Source organism: Tiliqua scincoides, chromosome 2, assembly GCF_035046505.1.
Source record: "Tiliqua scincoides isolate rTilSci1 chromosome 2, rTilSci1.hap2, whole genome shotgun sequence".
Classification (NCBI taxonomy): domain Eukaryota; kingdom Metazoa; phylum Chordata; class Lepidosauria; order Squamata; family Scincidae; genus Tiliqua; species Tiliqua scincoides.
Window position 1 is genome coordinate 152991260 of NC_089822.1, and position 23799 is coordinate 153015058.

The following is a 23799-nucleotide window of genomic DNA, read 5'->3' on the forward strand; positions in this document are numbered from 1 at the left end:
GAGGAAAGTATGACTAGCATTGCAGCCTCAGAGCCCCATCCTAGGCATGTCTCCTCAGAAGTCAGTCCCATTCTAGTCAGCGGGGCTTCCTCCCAGGAAAGTGTGGCTGGGACTGCAGCCCACTTCTGCTTTGACAGGAGGCGACCAAGCAAAGGCTGCGCGTGCAGAGGGCCGGGAGCGGCGCAGCCTCAGCGCCGGGGGAAGGAACTCCAGCAGCGCGGCTCGTCCTGCGAGCGGGAGAGCAGAAAGCGTGAGGCGGAGCAGCCGGGCCGTGGCCGCGCCCCTTGCCGAGGCCGTTCGGCGCAGCCCCGGAGAGCCTGCTCGGAGGCGGAGGCGTGACACGGCGGCTGTGTCGGGAGGAGGAGAGAGGCAAGATGTCAGCCGGCGGCGGCGGCGGGGCGTCGTCCGTGACGGTGCTGGCCCCGAACGGGCGGCGGGTGACGGTGCGGGTAGGCCCAGGCACGACTCTGCTCCAGGTGAGGGCGAGCACGCTCTGATTGGCCCTGGGCGGGGGAGGGGGAACGGGCTCGCTCTGATTGGAGCAGAGGCTCGCCATGGCCTCGCTGCTCTGTCGGGCCCTGGGCTCCGCTGCCTGCGCCTCGGGCGGCGCTGGTGGGGAGGGCAGTGCCGAGGCCCCAACAGGCAGAGGTGCCCCTCTGGTGGACCAGCGGAGGGCTTTCCCGGGCGGAGTCTCCTGTCGTGGGAGGACCCTGCCTTCCGTGGGAATGGCTCCCTTCGCTCTCCAGCGTTGCACCCCACTCCTAGGCAGGTCTCCTCAGAAGTCAGTCCCAGTATAGTGAATGGGGCTTCCTCCCAGGAAAGTGTGGGTGAGACTGCAGCCCCCAGAGTCCAAGCCTATGCATGTCTCCTCGGCAGTAAGTCTCATTATAGTCAGTGGGGCTTACTCCAAGGAAAGTGTGGATAGGATTACAACCCAGAGCCCATGCCAAGTTATGTCTCCTCAGAAGTCAGTCCCATTAGAGTCAGTGGGGCTTACTCCCAGGAAAGTGTGGATAGGAGAATAAGGGCCCAATCCTAGCCAACTTTCCAGCCCTGAGGTAAGGGAACAAATGTAATCCTTGGGAAGGCCTCTGTGATTGCCTTCCCACCACAGGATGCAGTGCACGCCCCATTGGTGCAGCTGCACCGGCACTGGAAAATTGGATAGGATTGGCTCCTAAATAATGTCTGAGTAGTGTTACACTGGGAATGGTGTTCCCTGTTAACGGAGGAAGGAGATGAAGATGGAGCTAAGGCCGCATTAGAAGCAGGCAGAGAGAAAAATGTGTGCCTTCTGATGTAGGCAGGTGTCAGTAGCAGAGTTCAGATTAAGGTGGCCATCTGTGACTGAAGTTGTTCCTGGAGTTTTAGGGTCAAATCCCATCCAACCTGCCAGTACTGGTGCACCCACAATGCAATCTTGAGGTAAGGGAACAAATATTTTTTTACCTTGAGGATACCTCTGTGACTGCCCTGTCACCAGAGAAGCAGCACATACCCCACTGGGAAGGCTGCACTGGTGCCGAAAAGTTGGATAGGATTGAGTTTAGGATAGGATTTGGGTTTAGGTTAGAATTCCAGGACTGATGCAACCGTAATGCAGCTCTGAGGTAAGGAAACACATGTTCCCATACCTTGAGGAGGCCTCTGTGACTGCATCCCCAACACAGGATGCAGTGCTCACCCCATTGACAAAGCTGCACCAGCACTGGAAAATTGGATAGGATTGGGCCCTTAATCTCCTAACATGGGTGAGTTAATTGAAGCTAGGCTAGGGGATCCTGTAGAAATCTCTGGAATTGCTTTTAGGTGTCACCTGGAGCAACCATTTTCAAGCACTGTGCCATGGTACATTGGTGTGCCATGAATGGTCCCCAGGTATACTGGAGGAATTTGGGTCATTTATTAGTGGAGCCATTGGGGAATGTGAACCCACCACTGGCAGCACAATGTGCCTTGTCAATTGTCAAAAAACCGATGGTGTACCTTGACCTTTACAGTGCCTTGCCAGTGTGCTGTGAGATGAAAAAGGTTGAAAATCACTGACCTGGAGATTGATGCTAAGCATGGCGGGTTGGCTACCCTCATTCAAAAGTTTTTTGGAGTGTGACCTGACAGTTCTTTAATTTCACTTGATTTACACTTTTCTATATATCAGGTTCTCTTATAATTTATCAAATTTAGGTTGAAATCCTATCCGCAGTTACCTGGGAATAAGCCCCATTGGCTATAACTGGAATTACTTCTGAATAGATGTGTATAGGATTGGGCTGTTACTGTCTTTCTCTTCTATGAAATCTTGTCATGGTGTTTTTATGAGTTGGTTACAGTGACTATTTCTCCAAATGGCCTGCAAACTATGTAGTATGGGGCAAGCAGAAGGTAGACCAGGATTTACTGATACAGTACATGACTGGATAATTTGTGGTAGATTGGCAAGGGTTTCTGACTTCCATTTATTTCACATTAGCAAAAAGTGCTATTTTTTAAAAAATTCCTATGTTAGAATCTCTGATTTGTAGCAGTGCAGATATAGGATTGGTGTTTGTATATGCAGATCATCCTTCTGTATGAAGGATGGGATGCAAAGGTAATTGACTCTGTGTCGTCCCCCCCAACCGCCATCATTTCCTATCTAGCTCCACACAGTTACTGCTTTGCTCTAGGCTTCAATAGGTGGACTTTAGGGTTTAAATAAGTTACCTCTGTAAAATAGTCAGGGGCTAGTGAGGTACCTAAAAATAATATGAACATTGCCCAATTAGGCTAGAATCTAACATAAGAACATAAGAACAGCCCCACTGGATCAGGCCATTGGCCCATCTAGTCCAGCTTCCTGTATCTCACAGCGGCCCACCAAATGCCCCAGGGAGCACACCAGATAACAAGAGACCTCATCCTGGTGCCCTCCCTTGCATCTGGCATTCTGACATAACCCATTTCTAAAATCAGGAGGTTGTGCATACACATCATGGCTTGTACCCCATAATGGATTTTTCCTCCAGAAACTTGTCCAATCCCCTTTTAAAGGCGTCTAGGCTAGACGCCATCACCACATCCTGTGGCAAGGAGTTCCACAGACCGACCACACGCTGAGTAAAGAAATATTTTCTTTTGTCTGTCCTAACCTGCCCAACACTCAATTTTAGTGGATGTTCCCTGGTTCTGGTATTATGTGAGAGTGTAAAGAGCATCTCCCTATCCACTCTGTCCATCCCCTGCATAATTTTGTATGTCTCAATCATGTCCCCCCTCAGGCGTCTCTTTTCTAGGCTGAAGAGGCCCAAACGCTGTAGCCTTTCCTCATAAGGAAGGTGCCCCAGCCCTGTAATCATCTTAGTTGCTCTCTTTTGCACCTTTTCCATTTCCACTATGTCTTTTTTGAGATGCGGCGATCAGAACTGGACACAATACTCCAGGTGTGGCCTTATCATCGATTTGTACAATGGCATTATAATACTAGTTGTTTTGTTCTCAATACCCTTCCTAATGATCCCAAGCATAGAATTGGCCTTCTTCACTGCCGCCGCACATTGGATCGACACTTTCATCGACCTGTCCACCACCACCCCAAGATCTCTCTCCTGATCTGTCACAGACAGCTCAGAACCCATCAGCCTATATCTAAAGTTTTGATTTTTTGCCCCAATGTGCATGACTTTACACTTACTGACATTGAAGCGCATCTGCCATTTTGCTGCCCATTCTGCCAGTCTGGAGAGATCCTTCTGGAGCTCCTCACAATCACTTCTGGTCTTCACCACTCGGAAAAGTTTGGTGTCGTCTGCAAACTTAGCCACTTCACTGCTCAACCCTGTCTCCAGGTCATTTATGAAGAGGTTGAGAAGCACCGGTCCCAGGACAGATCTTTGGGGCACACCGCTTTTCACCTCTCTCCACTGTGAAAATCTAGAATCCGTTTCTTGAATCAGGGGGCTGCACATACACATCATGGCTTGTAACCCGAAAAATCCATTACGGGTTACAAGCTATGATGCGTATGTGCAACCTCCTGATTCTAGAAACGGGCTACATCAGAATGCCAGATGCAAGGGATTGCACCAGGATGCAGGTCTCTTGTTATCTGGTGTGCTCCCTGGGGCATTTGGTGGGCCGCTGTAAGATACAGGAAGCTGATGGGCCTATGGCCAGATACAGCAAGGCTGTTCTTATGTTCTTAGGCTATGCAGTGCTCATGATTCATTCTGTCATGGACCTAATAGAACTTCGGGTAATTTTCTGACTTTGTATTAGAGGCATTTTATATGTGCATCATGGATAAGTTTGTAATGTTATCCCCAGAATAAATGTAATTTTCCTTTGATACTTATCAGGCCATTGGTCTAATTAATTGAAATAATTTCCCCATGTAGTCACACTTGTTAATGTAGGTTAGAATCTCTGCTTGGCCTATAAGCGTATGTTGAAATGGGAGAAAAATGAATGCGTTATGGTGGCTAAGATAGGGCACAATCCTAACCAACTTTCCAGCACTGAGGTAAGGGCGGTGCAACTCACATTGCCTTACCTTGATCAAACATTGTCTTACCTTGAGGAAGCCTCCTTGATTGCCCGCCAACTGCAGGACGCAGCACATGCCCCACTGGCACAGGTATGTCAGTGCTGGAGAGTTGGTCAGGATTGCGGCCATAGCCACTTATTCACCGTAGACACCCGCCCTTAAGTCGACCTCACAGATAAGTCAAGGGAATGTTTTGACCATCATTCACGGAATTTTCTATGACCCTCGGATAAGTCGGGGGTTAAACTTAGGGGGGTGTCTGACTATAGTGTTGTCTGATTTTACCCGAGGCCAGATCCTGAAAAATAACCCACCACTAATTGTTACCTAAGAACTGTAGTCTCTAATTTATTAAAAACACAGTAAAAGATCATAAGATACATTTTTATTCTTTTTAAATTCTGGTCTTCACCACCTTTTTGTAAACACTATCAGAGTAAGTGCACTGTAAACAACGTACTAGTAAAACAGTGGTTCCCAACCTAGTATTCATGTACTCCCAGGGACACTCAACAGGACCATCAGGGGTACTTGAAAAAGAATGGAATAATGGCAGAAAAAGGCAGGTCATGATCCAGAATGCCTTGCAAGGCAGGAATGCCTTGCAGGAACCAGCAAGGCAGGAAGGGAGGCAGCTAGTTGGCTGTGAAAACCCCACCAATAGCTAGTTTTTGGTCATCAATTCATCTATGAACCAGTGATTGAAAACCAGCACAGTAAAAAAGCTGAAACATAATATGGAAAGTGATCAGTCACCCAGAATTTCTCAGGACACTTCTGGTGCAAAACAGTGCAAAGGCAGAGTCTTCTGTTCTTCAAACAGATGAAAAGAGAAAATATGTGATGAATACATGAAGTCTGGGTTTTCATAGAGAGAAGATGAGGGCTTGTATTATTAATTACAAACATTTTGCTAATATGAAGGGTACAATTTATGGAAATGGGCTGCCAAGGGATATGCAAGTGAAAAAGGTTGGGAACCACTGCAGGAGATCCATGAATCAAATCCATCTTTAAGGTATCTGGTGTGTTAAACCAGAAGCTCTACATACAACCCATAACTGGGAGTGTGCAATTCAATTCACAGCAGATAGATACAGCTGCATATATTTGCAACCCTTTTTACTCAGAAGTAGACCCACTGCTTTCTATGGGTGTTATTCTTAAGTAATGGTGCATTGAATTGTAGCCTGGGACTTTGTTTTAAATGAAAAGGAGGATCCCATCCTGGTGTTGAAAAAAACACACCTGTTTTGCAAGCATTTGCAGGAAGGAAGGAGAATAAAAGGTTAACTTTGGCTGGAATTTCCCAGTTGCTGTAGAAACAAATGATCTCTGCAGTGCCTGCCTGCTGCTTGAGAAAGAAACAAAACTATTCAGAGTTGAAAGCCTCTGCCCTCTGATTGACCCGGGAGATAAGGTGAATCGATAATTGGAGCTTGATTACTTGGCAAAAATTTTACTACTAAAATTTATATGAAAGGTGAGTATCTATGGTAATTGACTTCGAGTTCGCCTTCCTTCAGAATAAGTGACAACTTGCTTTCCAAATTAACTGGCTGTCTATTCTTTCTGCAGGTTCTGGAAGATGTTTGTAAGAAGCAGAATTTCAGTCCCAATGAATATGATTTGAAGTGAGTTCTACTACTTAGCCAAGCTGTAAATAAATGAACATACTACCTGTACTTTCTTTGCCAGTACTTCTAGGACATTACTTCTGCATGGAGTCTACAGTAAGAGTTCATTGCTGCTGTCCTTTCAGGGCTCTGATCCTGTATAGGGCCTATTTTACGGTCTGATTCTTGACTAAGAGGCGCAGATATTTGTCCTAATTTGTCAGATCTTTTATTATGGGAGCTCAGTATTCTCTTTTTCTGCACTTAAATTGGAGGATTCCATCAGTGACTAATAGTCAAGATGATGAGGTGAGACCTTATTCCTGTGGTTCCCCAGGTCTTTGATAGCTAAAAAGGTATTGATTGCATTTCAAGTGATAGACTGTTCTGTATCTTTACAGTTTTTATATTTTTTTTTCAAAAGCCCCTGGTGTTGGCTGTTAAAAACAGAATACTGGACTGGATGGATTACATGCTTGATGTATAAGTGTAGTCACCAGTTCTCACAATGCAAAGATGTTTGGAAGCTTACACAGACCTTTCCAACATTTATGGGAATTTTTAGCCTCCAAAGGCCACTATTTTTGTTTAGTTGTGCTGTAAAATATTTGTCATCTGGCAGTTTTTACTATTCTCTTACAGTTGCACTTTTTCTGACTTTTGTACAATAAAGTTTTGTACGATATTGTCTTTTATACAATTAAGTACTGCCAATAATCTGGTTGTTGAAGTTGCAGATAGGACCATCCCAAGACATTTGGGTACTTGAGGTGGAAAATTCAAATGACTAATTACTCAAAGCACAATCTGCTGGAAAGTTATCCTGTAGAAGCATGAAACAAATGGGAGCTATTAAAAAATGCTGCTGTACTGATGTGCAGCTCCTATGCATTGTAATAGGGCTAGCACAAAAAAATTTCCTGGTGTGTTATGGTTTGAATCTCCCACTCTTCTGTCCTTCATAGCATCTAAAATCTGATTTCTGAAGTCAGTTGTGGTATGGGGTGGGGGAATGGAATTGAAGGGGGAAATTGGCAGAAAATGGGAAAGCCTTTATGTGAACATAAGTGGCTTTCACTAGTGCAACAAACTTTTTGGATCCTAGCCACTGCTACTAAACATATTAACAGTCATTACCAGTCATGATTGTGAACTGGTAACAGCAGTGTGTGTGTGTAACCTGAATTTGGGTTCTGGGGCAGAGTTTCTGCAAAACGTTCTACAGTATTTATTGTACCATTCACATTAGTACCAGGACAGATACTGTGGTTGTGAGAGTCTCTCTTAAATGTTATTACAGCACCTTGGAAGTTGCTTGTCTATTGGTCTATACCAGTGGTTCTCAAACTGGGTCGCGATCCGTTTTCTGGTGGGTCGCGAGAAGCTGGTGGCAGCCATCTTGGAAGATGGCAAAAGACCTAGGCGGTCCCATTTTGGAAGTGGGCAAAGCCTGGGCGTCGCCATTTTAAGCTTCCCAGCATTGAGACGTAACTAAGAGCGGCTTGCACATGCGCAAAGAAAGCAGCGTGCCTCTTTCCCCAGAAAGCGTGCTGCTGCCTTCCAGCTGGACCTTCCTCTGCACTTGGAGGTTTCCCTCAGGGGGGCCAGTCGCGGAGTGCAGGCATGGATTGCAGGCAAAGAAGGACCGGGAGAGACTTGGACGAGCCAGCCAGGTTTCAACCCACTGACCTTTGTCAGCTTGGCTGCCTTGATGGAATGGGCTGCCTCAGGGTTGCAAGACAGAGCAGCTCTCCCCCCCCCCCGTAGCTGGACTGGAGAGTGTAGGCGGAGACCTGAACACAGGGCTTGGGTGAGTAGAGGCAGACCCTTGTGATCTCCCCTCTTGTGACCCTGCCTTGAAAGCAGCATTGCCACCCCACTGCCGTTCTCGTCTCTACATCACAACCTCTCTCCCTCTCTGAAATTGCCTGGAAGCCACCATCCTTTCCTGCCAAGAGAGCAGCCCGGGGGGGGGGGAGGGTGGGCAAGCCTGGCATGTGGGGAGGGAATCACCCAGGGAGAGTGCTGCTCCCCCAGCCACTTCTCTGATGTTCACCCTTCCTCTCTTAGGCTGCAATTCTGTCTACTCTTACCTGGGAGTAAGCCCCATTGCCAATAACGGGAGTCAATTCTGAGTAGACGTGCTTAGGCTTGGGGGAGATGAGGGAAAGTGTCCCTGATTATCTTCCTTCTGAGGGGGATACTACTGTTTTTATTTCCTTTATTTACAAAAGCTCAAGCTACTTCTTGTATTGAGGTGCATTATTAGGGTGCACTTGTTTCTGGCTAGTGCTGAGCACAGTATCAATAGCCACATCAATGTTTGTTAGTTTCAAGTGCAATACAAGAAATAGCTTGAGATTTTGTAAATAAAGACAAATAAAAACAGTAGTAAATCAATTCACAAATATTTTGTTCCAGATGTAGTTTTATTTTTTGCTTGATAGCAATGGTAGCAAGGGCAGGGAGAATTGGAAGAAGCTTCTGAGCTGGACTACTGTCTCTTGTCATTTACAGTTTGAGTTTCTAGGCAAGAACTTCCTGCTTGATGACATCACTTCTGGCTCTGACATCACAGTGATGTCACTTCCTGTTTGATGAAGTCATTTCTGACTATGACATCACTTCCAGGTTGCTGACATCACTTCCGGTGGGCCCCAGACAGATTGTCATTCTCAGAAGTGGGACCCGGGCTAAAAAGGGTGAGAACCACTGGTCTATACTGTATTGTTATTGTGAAGTTTAAAGACCCACAAGGAAATGGGGTCTTTTCCTTGAAAGAATAAAAAGGCTTCTTGCCATAAAATTGTTGCCATAAAATTGGTACAGTTATTTCATGTTAAGGGTTTCTTTATGGTTGGCCCAACCCATGTGATTGTGATTTATAAATGTTACTGCAGTTGTGTAGGATGAACCCACAGAAAAATGGTTTTCTACAGAGTTTAGATGTAATCACAATTATAGTGTTCACCAGGTGAAGTTTGATTTGTGTGAGAAAGGATCATTGGTCCACAAATTTTTATTGGTCTTGGTAGCCAGCCATTATTTTTGGTTGTTACTAAGTCTGTTGCTTCTTCTTCCCTACCCCTTTGTATTGGCAACCTTCAGTCTCGAAAGACTATGGTATCGCGCTCTGAAAGGTGGTTCTGGCGCAGCGTCTAGTGTGGCTGAAAAGGCCAATCCGGGAGTGACAATCCCTTCCACACCGGGAGCAAGTGCAGTCTGTCCCTGGTCTGTCTCCCTGGCTATGGGCCTTCCTTCTTTGCCTCTTAGCCTCAGACTGTTGGCAAAGTGTCTCTTCAAACTGGGAAAGGCCATGCTGCACAGCCTGCCTCCAAACAGGCCGCTCAGAAACTAGGGTTTCCCACTTGTTGAGGTCCACTCCTAAGGCCTTCAGATCCCTCTTGCAGATGTCCTTGTATCGCAGCTGTGGTCTACCTGTAGGGCGCTTTCCTTGCACGAGTTCTCCATAGAGGAGATCCTTTGGGATCCAGCCATCATCCATTCTCACAACATGACCGAGCCAACGCAGGCGTCTCTGTTTCAGCAGTGAATACATGCTAGGGATTCCAGCACGTTCCAGGACTGTGTTGTTTGGAACTTTGTCCTGCCAGGTGATGCCGAGGATGCGTCGGAGGCAGTGCATGTGGAAAGCGCTCAGTTTCCTCTCCTGTTGTGAGCGAAGAGTCCATGACTCGCTGCAGTACAGAAGTGTACTCAGGACGCAAGCTCAGGACGAAAGCTCAGGACGCAAGCTCCCTACCCCACATCCCTGTATATAAGCAGAAGATGTGCTAAGGGGGAGAGTTTTGTTTCTGACTTTGCACTGTACTTCAGAGACACAGAATGCCTTGAGAAAGTCATAGCTGAGATCCTGCTTCTTTCCCAAGTTCTAGGCTCAGGCAGAGGGGAGTGGAATCTTTTACACTCTTAGGCACTGAACCTGCTCCCCAAATTTCTGGTTCAGGTGGAGGTGCAACCAGTCTTGACCATGCTGCTTTTTGGAGTTTCTGAGTACCTATGAAGTGCAGCATGGAGATAGAAATGAGAGAAGGGGCACTTGCCAAAAGAGGAAGGGTGTTTGCTGTGGTGAACAGATAGGGAAAGACAGAATACCAATAAATTGTTAGTAAGTGCTTGGAAGATACTTTGCTTAGTCCTAAGTCTGTGATCTCTGAAAGTACAGTACAGTTTTCATATAAAGAAAACTGTGTGCTCTGCCACTGTAGATCTTCACCTTGAAGTTTCCTATCTGGTCTGTCTAGTGCCCAATGTTATTTACTGTGTCTGATAGCAGCTCCAGAGGCCTCAGGCAGAGGTCTTTCCCAGTCTTACTACCTGAGGTATTTACCGGGAGATAATAGGGATTGAACCTGTGGCCTTATATATACAAATGTTATATTCTAATGTTTTGCTTCCCCAAATAGCAGCATGGCATTCCACTGTCACTGCAGAATCCTTTTGTTCTTGCAGCAATGCATTGATAAAATTATCCAGTATAGTCTCAGTTCAAAAGTTCATTGTTGGACTTGTTTGTACTACAGGTTTCAGAGGACTGTGCTGGATCTTTCTCTACAATGGAGATTTGCCAACTTACCCAACAATGCCAAACTGGAGATGGTACCAGTCTCTCATAATAGGGTGGAAACTGAAACCACGGTATGTCATTTGATTATAGTTTGTAGCAAGGCATGATCTTTCTAGGTCTTGGTTAAAGAATTGGAGGGAGGCAGGGATGGGGATGTGATGATGATTTCTCCTTAGCAGAACTCTCACTAACTTTATAGACAGGTAGACGTTTTTAAGTGAGCTATTATTGAAATATTTTGTTCTTTGAAAGATGATAGAATTCTTCTACCCCTTTTCTAAAGGATATGAACTGCACTCTCTATTGTCCCTGCTTTTCTCTCAATTTCTCCTTTCTTCTAACAATTCATTTATAATGGAATAGAAAAAAATAAAGGAAATATTCTCCTGCACATTAGGAAGTTCTCCAGGTTTTCATTTTTTAAATGTTTGGGGATCTACATGTTTGGTATATTTCCATCTTATGTGAGGCTGGTGCTATTTGTTCATGCCTATTAAATTTTGAACTTCCAGGCCATCAGAATTAGGCACCTTACTATCGACAGTGCTTAGAGGAGAAGCTGCTTATCATGCTTGGCCATTGACCATATTGCTAGAATGTAGCCTAAATTGACTGTTAAATCAAAATTTTCTGGTTTGCTAGTCATTTTTTTCATGACTCCTGTCATAGGACAGCTCTTTAACACATGCAGTAATGTGGTCTTTGGGGCCTTGTATTTCCAGCAGGGATAGGTGTAAATCTCGATCTTCTATAGCAGGGGTGCCCAAACCCTGGCCCTGGGGTCACTTGCAGCCCTTGAGGACTCCCAATCTGTCCCTCAGGGAGCCCCTAGTCTCCAATAAGCCTCTGGCCCTCTGGAGACTTGCTGGAACCCACGCTGGCCTGATGCAGCTGCTCTCAGTGTGATGGCCAACTGTTAGACCTCTCATGTGAGCTGTGGGACAAGGGCTCCCTCCACTGCTTGCTGTTTCACATCTGTGATGCAGTTGCGGCAGCAAAGGAAAGGCTGGCCTTGCTTTGTGCAAGGCCTTTTATGGGCCTTGAGTTATTGCAAGACCTTCATTCATTCATATAAGCTCCATCTCTAATAGAGTCATTTAGGTAAATTTATTCAAATTTGAAATTTAAATTAATTCTTTTTTCCCCAACCCCTGACACAGTGTCAGAGAGATGATGTGGCCCTCATGCTAAAAAGTTTGGACACCCCTGTTCTATAGCTTCCTATGAAGTGTGCCTGATCTTGCTCAGTTATTTAATAGTTACCTGCATTTTGTGAGGATGATGGCTATAGGAGTGTCTTAGAACATTTTCTTCATATTCTACTATGATGGTATCTTGATCTTTTTATTTATTTCCCTTTAATTAAATTTTCTCTTTGAGGAGAACTGATGCATTTAATACTCCTTTTCCAGCTTCAATACTTCTGTTACTAAAGAAAACTTAGATATATTCAACTGATGATCAATGCCACTTACTCATTTTCTGTGATGCTTTTTAAATTGATCTGTAACATCCTTCCCTGATTGATTTTATCATATTTTCCCAAATCTGACTCTTTAAAAACAATGGTTTGCTTTTTTGCTTTCCAAGTGGTGGGTCACTGTTATCATTGAAATCACTTTTTGCTTCAGATAGAATTCCTTACTTTTCTTATGAAAACATTCTGGGTGGTGTCCTAAAGACTGTGCACAGAATAAATCTTGAAGAAAGATCTTTCCTACTGCTGTCTCAACATAGCAGCCCTGTGAGCCTGCTGAAACCTGTTCTAGGGTGGTCAAGAACCCCCTAGATCAGGGGTGTCCAAACTTTTTGACAGAAGGGCCACATCATCTCTCTGACATTGTGTCGGGGGCTGGGAAAAAAGAATTAATTTACATTTGAAATTTGAATAAATTTACATAAATTTACATTAATTAATATATTAGCGATTAACTTATATAAATGAATTAAGGTCTCGTAATAGCTCAAGGCCTGTAAAAGGCCTTGCACAAAGCAAGGCCAGCCTTTCCTTCATTGCTGCTGCTGCTTCACAGCTGTGAAACAACAAGCAGTGGAGGAGCCCTAGGAGACCCCCAATCCAGACCGTGGGGAGCCCCCAGTCTCCAATGAGTCTCTGGCCCTCCAGAGACTTTTGCTGCTGTATGTATATTTGTAAATAGACTTGGTAGTGGAAGCTACTATATCTGCATTTTTTTTCACTGCGAGGACCAATGACCCGAGTGCTGGAATTTCTTCCATATCTGCACACTCTGACAAATTCTAGGCTGCAATCCTATGCACACTTATCCAGGGATAAGTCCCATTTACATAAGTCCGCTTCTCCAGCAGCTGCATTGGCTGCCCATTCGTTTCCGGGCCCAATTCAAGTTGCTGGTTTTGACCTTTAAAGCACTATACTGCTCTGGGCCAGGGTATCTTAGAGATCGCCTACTCCTGTACAATCCAGCTTGTCCGCTTAGGTCATCAGAGAAGGCCTTTTTACAAGTGCCGCCGCCTAGGGAGGTACGTGGGGCAGCAGCAAGAAATAGGGCCTTCTCAGTAGTGGCACCAACGCTGTGGAATTCCCTTCCTCTTGACTTAAGAATGGCTTCCTCTCTTGCGACTTTTCGGTGAGGCCTGAAGACCCTTCTGTTTAAACAAACCTTCTGAGTTCTCAGCCTTTTTAACATCTTTTCAACACCTTTTAATATTTTTTAAATACTTGGTTACAGGCCTGATTCTTTTATGATTTGCTGCTCTATGCTCTTTTTACCTGATTACTTTTTATCTGACTACTGTTTTTATGATATGTGTTATATGCTTTTATCTGTTTTTTAAATTATGTTTTAAATCTGTTTTAACCTGTTGTAAGCCACCTTGAGTCCCTTCGGGGAGAAAGGCGGGGTAAAAATAAAGTTGTTGTTGTTGTTGTTGTTGTTGTTGTTATTAAAAGCATATGCACAATAGCCTGTTAAAATTATAGATCTGTAACATTTGTCCAAATGCAGTGACATATCATGGTAGCATCAAGTCCATTATATTAAAAATAAAATATTAAAATGAATGGGGACCCACCTGAAATTGAGTCATGACTCACCTAGTGGATTCTGACCACGGTTTGAGAAACACTGCCCTAGATGGAGTGCAGAGGGCTTCAGAGTTAAGGGGGGCATAAGTGAAAATTGTTCCATTCTCCCTACCCACCTACCCTTGCTTTAACGGAAGTGCTCTTTGTTTGCAGCAGAGAAACTTAGGATTCAAGCCTTAGTTTTTCTAATTAAAAGAAACTGCATTATTTTCAACAGTTTCACCATGACATTTACTTCAGCCTACCTTTTTGCCATCACTAATCCACTAAAGTGGCAAAGAGAGCGACTTTAGTATGAATGCATTTACGTAGGTGAAAGTGAACAGGTACAGTCAGTTGCACAATACTGGCATAATGTTCAAATTTTGAATGTTTGAACCATATTTTTGAGACCATATTTTTGGGTTGTGTTGTCAGGCTGCAATACAAAGGATGGGTGGGGCAGTGCTTTGTTTCTAAAAGAGAAACTGCTATACCCAAACCTGTATAAGTGCTTTACATCTCCCCTCTTCCTTCATTCTAAACTTGAGGGTAGGCTGCAGTTTTTCACAGAGAAAGGAAAGTCAGTACACATTCTCAAAGCTACTTTATATTATTTCATATCTGTATGTTTCAAGAAAGGATATGGACAGAGATGGGAGTGCTATGTGAACAATATCAAAAGAGGAGGATTAGGACTAAGTGACCAAAACCAACATACCAGTAACAGACTGTTTTTCCTACTTCTATCGCTGCATGTATGCATGCCTAAGGAAATAAGCCAGTCAGTCAGTCATGATGGCGACAAGGGTAGTATGGTCAAAATGAGCTACCACACTTAATCCACAATTATTTGTGACGTATGGGTTGAGATGCATTCTAAATTCATTTTTTGACTCTGTTGTATGAAAGGTATATAATGAGCATGGACAGATGGATGTTACCAAGAGAAAGCCGGGGTTTGGATTTCCTAGCCTTTGGAATTGTATTCTTATGGTTTGGTTTTATAGCAGGAAATTAGGCCTCCTAAATAAGATACCTGAAACAGTAGACCTTAAGTTTATGGGCACAATCCTAACCAGATCTACTCAGAAGTAAGTCCTGTTCAATGGGGCTTACTCTCAGGAAAGTGTGGTTAGGATTGCAACCTCACAGCCCAATCCTATCCATACTTTCCTGGGAGTAAGCCCCATTGACTCAAATGGGACTTACTTCTGAGTAGACATGCATAGGATTGGGTTGTAAGACACCTATGTATCACATAGATGCATCTGCTAACAGTATGAGTATTTGGGTAACCCAGCGGTTTTCAAACTCTCATGATAAGTTTGCACCGCTGTAAGTTCTTGCAGGGGCGGGGGGGGGGAGGCAGCGACACATCCCTGCAGCAGCTGTCCTGAGGTGCATGGAGCCCTGTGTGAGCATCTGCAGAGCTCCCCAGCCTGCAGAAAGTGAAAGTGGAGCGATCGCGCTCCACCTCTGCAAAGCGGAAGTGGAGTGCGATTGCTCCACTTTCACTTCTGACAAGCTGGGCAGCCCTGCAGACGCTCGCACAGGGCTCCCCACACCCTGGGGCAGCTTCTGCAAGGACCGATGAGTGCATCCTGTCTCTGCAGTCCTGTTAGTCCCTTAAGGGGGCAAAGGCCAGGGCCTTCATGCTGTTGTGTCGTGACACCCCAGTTTGAAAACCACTGGGGTAACCTTTTGTAGTTTGTTCCTTACATCATAATGAACTGGTTCTGTTTTATTCCCTGATATGAGGAACAGTTTTGGAAGAAATGTTACTGAGCCATTGGGGAACAGTGATCATGCTGCGATCCGTTTTGACATGCACGTTGGGGGAAGAATACCAGACAAATCTCTAACAAAAACCCTTGACTTCCGACGGGCGGACTTCCCTCAAATGAGGAGGCTGGTTAGAAAGAGGTTGAAAGGGAGGGTAAAAAGAGTCCAATCTCTCCAGAGTGCATGGAGGCTGCTTAAAACAACAGTAATAGAGGCCCAGCAGAGGTGTATACCGCAAAGAAAGAAGGGTTCCACTAAATCCAGGAGAGTGCCCGCATGGCTAACCAGCCAAGTTAGAGAGGCTGTGAAGGGCAAGGAAGCTTCCTTCTGTAAATGGAAGTCTTGCCCTAATGAGGAGAATAAAAAGGAACATAAACTGTGGCAAAAGAAATGTAAGAAGGTGAAATGGGAGGCCATGCGAGACTACGAGGAACGCATGGCCAGCAACATTAAGGGGAATAATAAAAGCTTTTTCAAATATGTTAGAAGCAGGAAACCCGCCAGAGAAGTGGTTGGCCCTCTGGATGGTGAGGGAGGGAAAGGGGAGATAAAAGGAGACTTAGAGATGGCAGAGAAATTAAATGAGTTCTTTGCATCTGTCTTCACGGCAGAAGACCTCGGGCAGATACCGCTGCCCGAACAGCCCCTCCTAACCGAGGAGTTAAGTCAGAGGTTAAAAGAGAAGATGTTTCAGACCTCATTGATAAATTAAAGATCAATAAGTCACCGGGCCCTGATGGCATCCACCCAAGAGTTATTAAGGAACTGAAGAATGAAGTTGCAGATCTCTTGACTAAGGTATGCAACTTGTCCCTCAAAACGGCCACGGTGCCAGAAGATTGGAGGATAGCAAATGTCACGCCTATCTTTAAAAAGGGAAAGAGGGGGGACCCAGGAAACTATAGTCCAGTCAGCCTAACATCTATACCGGGTAAGATGGTGGAATGCCTCATCAAAGATAGGATCTCAAAACACATAAACGAACAGGCCTTGCTGAGGGAGAATCGGCATGGCTTCTGTAAGGGTAAGCCTTGCCTCACGAACCTTATAGAATTCTTTGAAAAGGTCAACAGGCATGTGGATGCGGGAGAACCCGTGGACATTATATATCTGGACTTTCAGAAGGCGTTCGACATGGTCCCTCACCAAAGGCTACTGAAAAAACTCCACAGTCAGGGAATTAGAGGACAGTTCCTCCCATGGATTGAGAACTGGTTGGAGGCCAGGAAGCAGAGAGTGGGTGTCAATGGGCAATTTTCACAATGGAGAGAGGTGAAAAGCGGTGTGCCCCAAGGATCTGTCCTCGAACCGGTGCTTTTCAACCTCTTCATAAATGACCTAGAGACAGGGGTGAGCAGTGAGGTGGCTAAGTTTGCAGACGACACCAAACTTTTCCGAGTGGTGAAGACCAGAAGTGATTGTAAGGAGCTCCAGAAGGATCTCTCCAGACTGGCAGAATGGGCAGCAAAATGGCAGATGCGCTTCAATGTCACTAAGTGTAAAGTCATGCACATTGGGGCAAAAAATCAAAACTTTAGATACAGGCTGATGGGTTCTGAGCTGTCTGTGGCAGATCAGGAGAGAGATCTTGGGGTGGTGGTGGACAGGTCGATGAAAGTGTTGACCCAATGTGCGGCGGCAGTGAAGAAGGCCAATTCTATGCTTGGGATCATTAGGAAGGGTATTGAGAACAAAACGGTTAATATTATAATGCCGTTGTACAAATCGATGGTAAGGCCACACCTGGAGTATTGTGTCCAGTTCTGGTCGCCGCATCTCAAAAAAGACATAGTGGAAATGGAAAAGGTGCAAAAGAGAGCAACTCAGATGATTACTGGGCTGGGGCACCTTCCTTATGAGGAAAGGCTACGGCATTTGGGCCTCTTCAGCCTAGAAAAGAGATGCCTGAGGGGGGACATGATTGAGACATACAAAATTATGCAGGGGATGGACAGAGTGGATAGGGAGATGCTCTTTCCACTCTCACATAATACCAGAACCAGGGGACATCCACTAAAATTGAGTGTTGGGCGGGTTAGGACAGACAAAAGAAAATATTTCTTTACTCAGCGTGTGGTCGGTCTGTGGAACTCCTTGCCACAGGATGTGGTGATGGCGTCTAGCCTAGACGCCTTTAAAAGGGGATTGGACAAGTTTCTGGAGGAAAAATCCATTATGGGGTACAAGCCATGATGTGTATGCACAACCTCCTGATTTTAGAAATGGGTTATGTCAGAATGCCAGATGCTAGAGAGGGCACCAGGATGAAGTCTCTTGTTATCTGGTGTGCTCCCTGGGACATTTGGTGGGCCGCTGTGAGATACAGGAAGCTGGACTAGATGGGCCTATGGCCTGATCCAGTGGGGCTGTTCTTATGTTCTTATGTTCTTATGACCCTGGCACACTAGAAAACGAATTGACAGTCCACCACATCAGATAGTTTGGGAAGCATTACCCAAGAAGACCTGTCAATAACAAGAAAGGAAGAACAGATGAATTCAACAAGTATAGGAACTGGTGATAAGTGGATGTGTAATTTGAGAGAAATTGACTGCTAATCTGTATATAAAATAATAAAAATCTAAATAAGCCATCGATATGGGAACATTTAATATTAAATATTTCAGTTTCCACCTTTGTCAGTAACAGTTATGATTTAAATACAAATCTTTCTCTGCCTAAATGTATAGACCATAGCTTATATTGAGGGATTACATTTTTTTTAAACAAGACTGCTATTCTGTCAGTGTTCATCTTGCAATTTCTGCACAGTACAAGCCAATGCTTGTCTACTCAGATGTAAACACCATTGAATTCAGTGGTGCTTACTCCCAAGTAAGGGTGCATAGGATTGCATCCTTACGCTCAGTCTCAACTTATTTTACAGCACCAATGTAACTTTGTTGATGGGGAATGCACTACTGTTTTGAATCTTGCCTCTACCGTAAATTCTCACAAGGTGGCCTTAGCCAAGCCACTCTCTCTCAGCCTCAATTCCTCAGCAGCAATATGGGAATAACAATACTTACCTTACAGCAGTGATTCCCAAACTGTGCGCTGTGGTTTCTGAGAGCGTTGCAGCAAACTCATGGGACCCTGCAGAATGTCCCTGGCAATCTTTTCTTCCTGGCCCTTCCAGATGCTGTCATCTTGGAGTGTGCAAGATGGCAGTTTCCATCTTCCTGGCTGTCCCAGGCACTGCTGTCTTGGATCATGCAAGCTCTTGCCCAATCCAAGATGGTGTCGCATGGGAGAGCTGGGAAGGAGAGGCTGCTGCGGAAGAAGTGTGCCATGACCACGGGAAGTTTGGGAACCATTGCCTTAGTTGTAATGGCAATGTTAGGGTAATACTTATGAAGTGCTTTGTGTACTCAGAAAGCCCTATACGAATGTTAAATATTATTATCAGATTGAGTATTATATCAGATAATAGCCATCAGCCAGATGTTGAACTTAAACAGTACATTGCACCAGAGGTGGTGTCTCAGGTATTTTAAACAGGAGCTTGGCCCATGGGGGAAGGTTGTCTGTAGCTCTCCCCTCCACTATCATCTGGTGAGCTACAGGTAAGCTTACTGAGTGATGTGAAGCAGCAGCCTCAGGGGACCCATACTGCATGGGCAGGATCTCCTTTGTGCTGCTGTTGCCTACAGCAGCTGTTACCTACAGGTGCTGCTGTTGCCTACAGGTGGGTACAGGGCTTCAGGGGGAAGTCTATGCCCAGTCTGGCTGACCTCTCATTCAACCCCACTGTAATACTAAACTGTGGTTTGCAGTAACTGTTGATTAGACTCCAAACCATGATTTATGTTCTAAACATACAGACACACTGTACTTTGTGTTTCCCCCCTCTTTTTCCCAACTTCCCTGGGGAGAATAGCTGAATGCTAGCTCAGTGGCCTTTGAAGGCAGAGCACTGTAGAAAATTCCGCAAGGTCGGGGCCACTACAGAGAATCTCTTCTCAAAAGCCCCCACAAATGGTGGCAGTACCTGTAAGTGAGCGTTCCTAGATGATCTCAGGGGCAGCATTAAATGTAAATATTAGTTGTGTTGGGATATGTTCCTCTGATCCTAGGTATGTATATAAGTTAGTTCCTCTGCAACTGACAATGTTTGTATAACTGTGCTAAACGATAGCCTAGGGATATAGGCTGTACTTATGTGATGAAATCATGGAATATGTATAGTCCTGGCAGGAGACAGTCTTTAAGATTTATGAAACTATGAGTAGTAAGAGTGCAGGGAATAATGTTGTCATTCTTGAATTGGTGTCCACAGTTTGTTCCTAAAGTAGATTCCTTTGTGGTAAGAGGAAGGGCACTGTTACAAAGAACTAATGCAGCAATTGAATCATTAATCAGTCTTGTAGTCACAATGTTTGTAAACTTTGGAACTTATTGGCATCACTCTCTGTTTTGTATATTAAAAATTACTATTTTATATGTAGCTTGGGATTTCTGTGAAGTTCTTTTTTAAATTGCCTGAATATGACTTTCATGACATGCCTGACTTTGAACAGTTGCCTAAAAAACTGATGCAATTGGCAGACTGGATTTCTGGACAGGAGTCTTGTTGCCTGGTGATGTCAGCTGTCGGCACTGTTGCGCAGCCAAGGATGATCTGAAAGTTGGTCTTGGGCAACGAAGAAATTGGGAAAGCTGTGTCAATGATGGGATGAAACTACTTTAGCCCTTGTGAGTGGTGGCTGACGAGATGCATTACTTCCTGTGGGCGTGCTCCTGACTCCCAGTGGGTCACATCTCTTGGCCATGCTGCAAGAGTGACTGCAAACATTCTCTGCCAATGAAAGCGCTGGTGCATGTTGGGTCTTGTGGTGTCTAGTATTTACTTTGAAAAAAAGAATTCTAGTTTAAAATATTGGCAAGGTTTTGTTGTGTCTGTCTTTCTCCAGACCCCTCAAAGTTTCAGTGATGAGGGTTATGGGTGGCATGAGCCTGCTAGGGATAATGATGCTGGTTCTGAGCTTTTGTAGTATTGCCAACACTGGAGCTTTCATTGGTGTTTTCTCAAAGAATCTTTGCTTTCACTCTTTAAAAATAGTTTTTAGCTCTCCCAGTTATGATTAAAAGATTGAAAACGTAGCTCTCTGGTGACTCAGAATCAAAAGCCAGCAGGCAGGCAAAATACAGAGAACACCAATTCTGTGTGTGCAGGAGTTGCTTGTTTTTTTTTTTTTTTTTTGAATGTTTATGAGTGTCATCTGGCCACCCATGCGTGGTCCTTCTGGCTCAGGTTTCTTGATAATGTTGGTAATGTTGATGGGCCTAAAATCTATAGCTTGGGGTGGGGGGGGGGAGAGGTTGATACTGTTTTCCATAATGGATTTTCCTTGCTGTGACAGCTGCACAGGCAACAGTGTATCCAGACAGGATGGCTGTTATAACATTAACAAATGAAATAAGTAATTGCGCATGTCCACCCATACCTAATGACTCATAGTCCATGTTTATTGAGAGATGCGTTACTCCATGGATGGAGTTGTCTTTGTAGCATGTCAAAGTAGTACTATAAGGTCCAGTGGGAAGAAATGGCAAGGGATCTGAAATGGGAACTGGTTTTGTGCTGACCAGAAGAGCTTACAGATTCCTGTTCGAACTTCCTTCTTGATGGCTCATTCCAAAATGAGCTTTTGATTCCTTGCTTGGCTTTTTTCTTTCTTTGTGAGGCACATCAGTGAATAATGGATACTTCCCTCTGTTCCAAAGTTATTTGGACAACATTTGCTATTCATATTTCGCAAGTGAAAAGTTTTGTTTACAGAAATAATCCATTTTTGTAGAAAACATTCAACTTTCTTACTCATGCTTCAAGAGAAACAAGGGAATCTGCCTGCGTATTTTGAGTCCAGTTTGGTTTTCACTGCATTTCTTGTGCTGTATTATGTGTGGATCTAAATGAAGAAACAGTGAACTTTTTTCTGAAAATACAAGCACTAGATATTTAGGTGTAGATATTTGGTTCTAGACCAAAAGTAAGTAAGCTCTCAGCATGCTCCTCTCTTTCTGTTTATTTAAGTGGAGTGAAGTGGAGGAAGGAGCTCCAGGTAAGGAGACCAGGCTCTAGAATGCCATGCCTCTCTTTGCCTATCTCCAGTTCCTTTCCTAAGCATCTTGGTGTAAGCAAGGAAATTGCAGTGGGTAGCAACAGCAATTTTTTTCTCTTTCTGCCAGTGGTGCTGAAGAAAAAGGTGGGCTGCTACTGACCCAATTTTGTTCCCACTTGGAGAACTAATGGGAGTGACTTAGTAGGTGGTGGGCCAGCAGAGAGCAGCAGGTAGACATGGATGCAGGGCATCCCTTATTAGTTTGCCACTGAGAGGTATTGTTCTGTCAGGACCATGAACTCGAGAGAATGCTGGTGATAGAAAATCCAAAACTATGTGCTGGTTGTGTGGGACCTAACAGATTTAGGGGGCCAGGATCAGGACAGGACATGGACTGAAGGGCAAAACTGATTTCAGAAACAGAAGACAAGATGATCTGGATCATGTGCCTAGCGTTTGAGGATAGGATATTAGGGTCCAAATTCAGGTTTTAGAAATGGTTGCAATGAGACCCTTCATGAGAGAGGTTTGGTAGGAGAGCTCAGTCTTAGTTCAGTCTTAGTATAACTTTTCACTACCAAAATAAAATATGAACTTGCTCTGCTAGGAGGATTTCCAGGATTAACTAGGCTTGGAATACCCAAAATAAATAAAATGAGATGTCTAGATCAGGACTAGAAGTCTAGCACGGTGTATGTCCCAGAGATGAGCATGTCACTCCATTTGAAGTTGCCCAATTAAGTAATCAAGCTCTTCTTTTCCTAAAGGCTGGCTAGTCCAAAACATGTGGCTTATGAAACAACTTGATTGTCTTCTAGATTCTTCCTAGTATGCTGGTTTTCTTTACTGTTTTTGTTTTAGTCTGGAGGGGGAACAAAAAAATGTGATTCCTTACTTGCAGCCTGAAATGGTATGGTCCATAATGAATTTTGCTGGATGTGTAGATCTGCTCCAAGAATTGTATTTTATAGCTTTTTCTTTCAAGAAGCAATAATGGAACTAAGATTTGATCCATATTGTCAGTTGTTTTTTGTGTCACTGTGTTTAAGTGTTAAAAGATGTGGATGTCTGAGGGCTCAGTCCTATTCAGTTTTCCAGCACTGATGCAGCCATGATAAACATTCCCTTACCTTGAGGAGGCCTCCGTGACTGCCCCTCACTGCAGAATGCAGTGCATACCCCATTGGCACAGCTGCATCAGTGCTGGAAAGTTAGATAGGATTGGGCCCTGAGGCTGCAATCCTATGTGCATTTTCTTGAGAATAAAACCCATTAAACAAAATAGGTCTTACCTCTGAGTAAACATACATAGGATTATGAAGCATTAAACTCCAGTACTAAGTCAGGATTATGTTTACTATATATAACTCCAGATGCTGTTTTGCCAAAAGTTGCCTTAAGCAACTCACCAAGCATCAGTATGCTAATAATTGTTTGGAACACATTTACTCCTACTCTGACTTACTGGGTTCTGCCTCTTAGGTGCGGATTGCCTTGCAGTTGGATAATGGTTCTAGGCTCCAAGACACATTTAGCTCCAGCCAGACTTTGTGGGAGATCCTTGGCCATTTTGCACAGACCAGGTGAGTGCAAAGGAGATGCAATGTAGAAAAGAGAGCCAAATATGTAACATTTCACAGTTAATGTGCATTTGCTTCTCAGTTGTCTGCATGCCTGTGAATGTCTCCCTCTGTCCTGCACTTCTGTAACAATAGTGTAATGCAGTGGTTCTCAAGCGTTTAGCATCGGGACCCAGTTTTTAGAATGAGAATCTGTCAGGACCCACCAGAAGTAATGTCATGACTGGAAGTGACATCATCAAGCAGGAAAATTTTTAACAGTTCTAGGCTGGAATCCTACCCACACTTACCCAGGAGTGGCTATCATTATTAAAAGCATATACAAAGTAGCCTTTTATAAGTACAGATCTGTAACATTTCCCCAAATGCAGTTACATACCAGTCTAATATATTAAAAATAAAATATTAAAATGAATGGGGACCCACCTGAAATTGGCTCGTAACCCACCTAGTAGGTCACAAACCACAGTTTGAGAAACACTGGTGTAATACATTCATGTCACATTGTTTTTGTCCTAGGAAAATTTGATTTTTTCACCAGAGAATGTATACATTGCTGTGATGATTGCTGTGTGGAATGGGGTTGCATTAGCGTTC

At 44.4% G+C, this 23799-nt stretch overlaps 1 protein-coding gene across 1 annotated transcript in view; it reads left to right on the forward strand.

Moving 5' to 3' along the window:
• Positions 1-257: 257 nt before the first annotated feature.
• The window catches only part of ASPSCR1 (ASPSCR1 tether for SLC2A4, UBX domain containing), a 105532-nt gene continuing 81990 nt past the window's right edge, over positions 258-23799 (forward strand). The window contains exons 1-4 of the mRNA XM_066615323.1: positions 258-476; positions 6101-6156; positions 10683-10797; positions 23105-23205. Of these exons, the coding sequence (XP_066471420.1) occupies positions 375-476; positions 6101-6156; positions 10683-10797; positions 23105-23205 (374 nt within the window). The 5' untranslated portion in view covers positions 258-374. The remainder of the gene's footprint in view (positions 477-6100; positions 6157-10682; positions 10798-23104; positions 23206-23799) is intronic.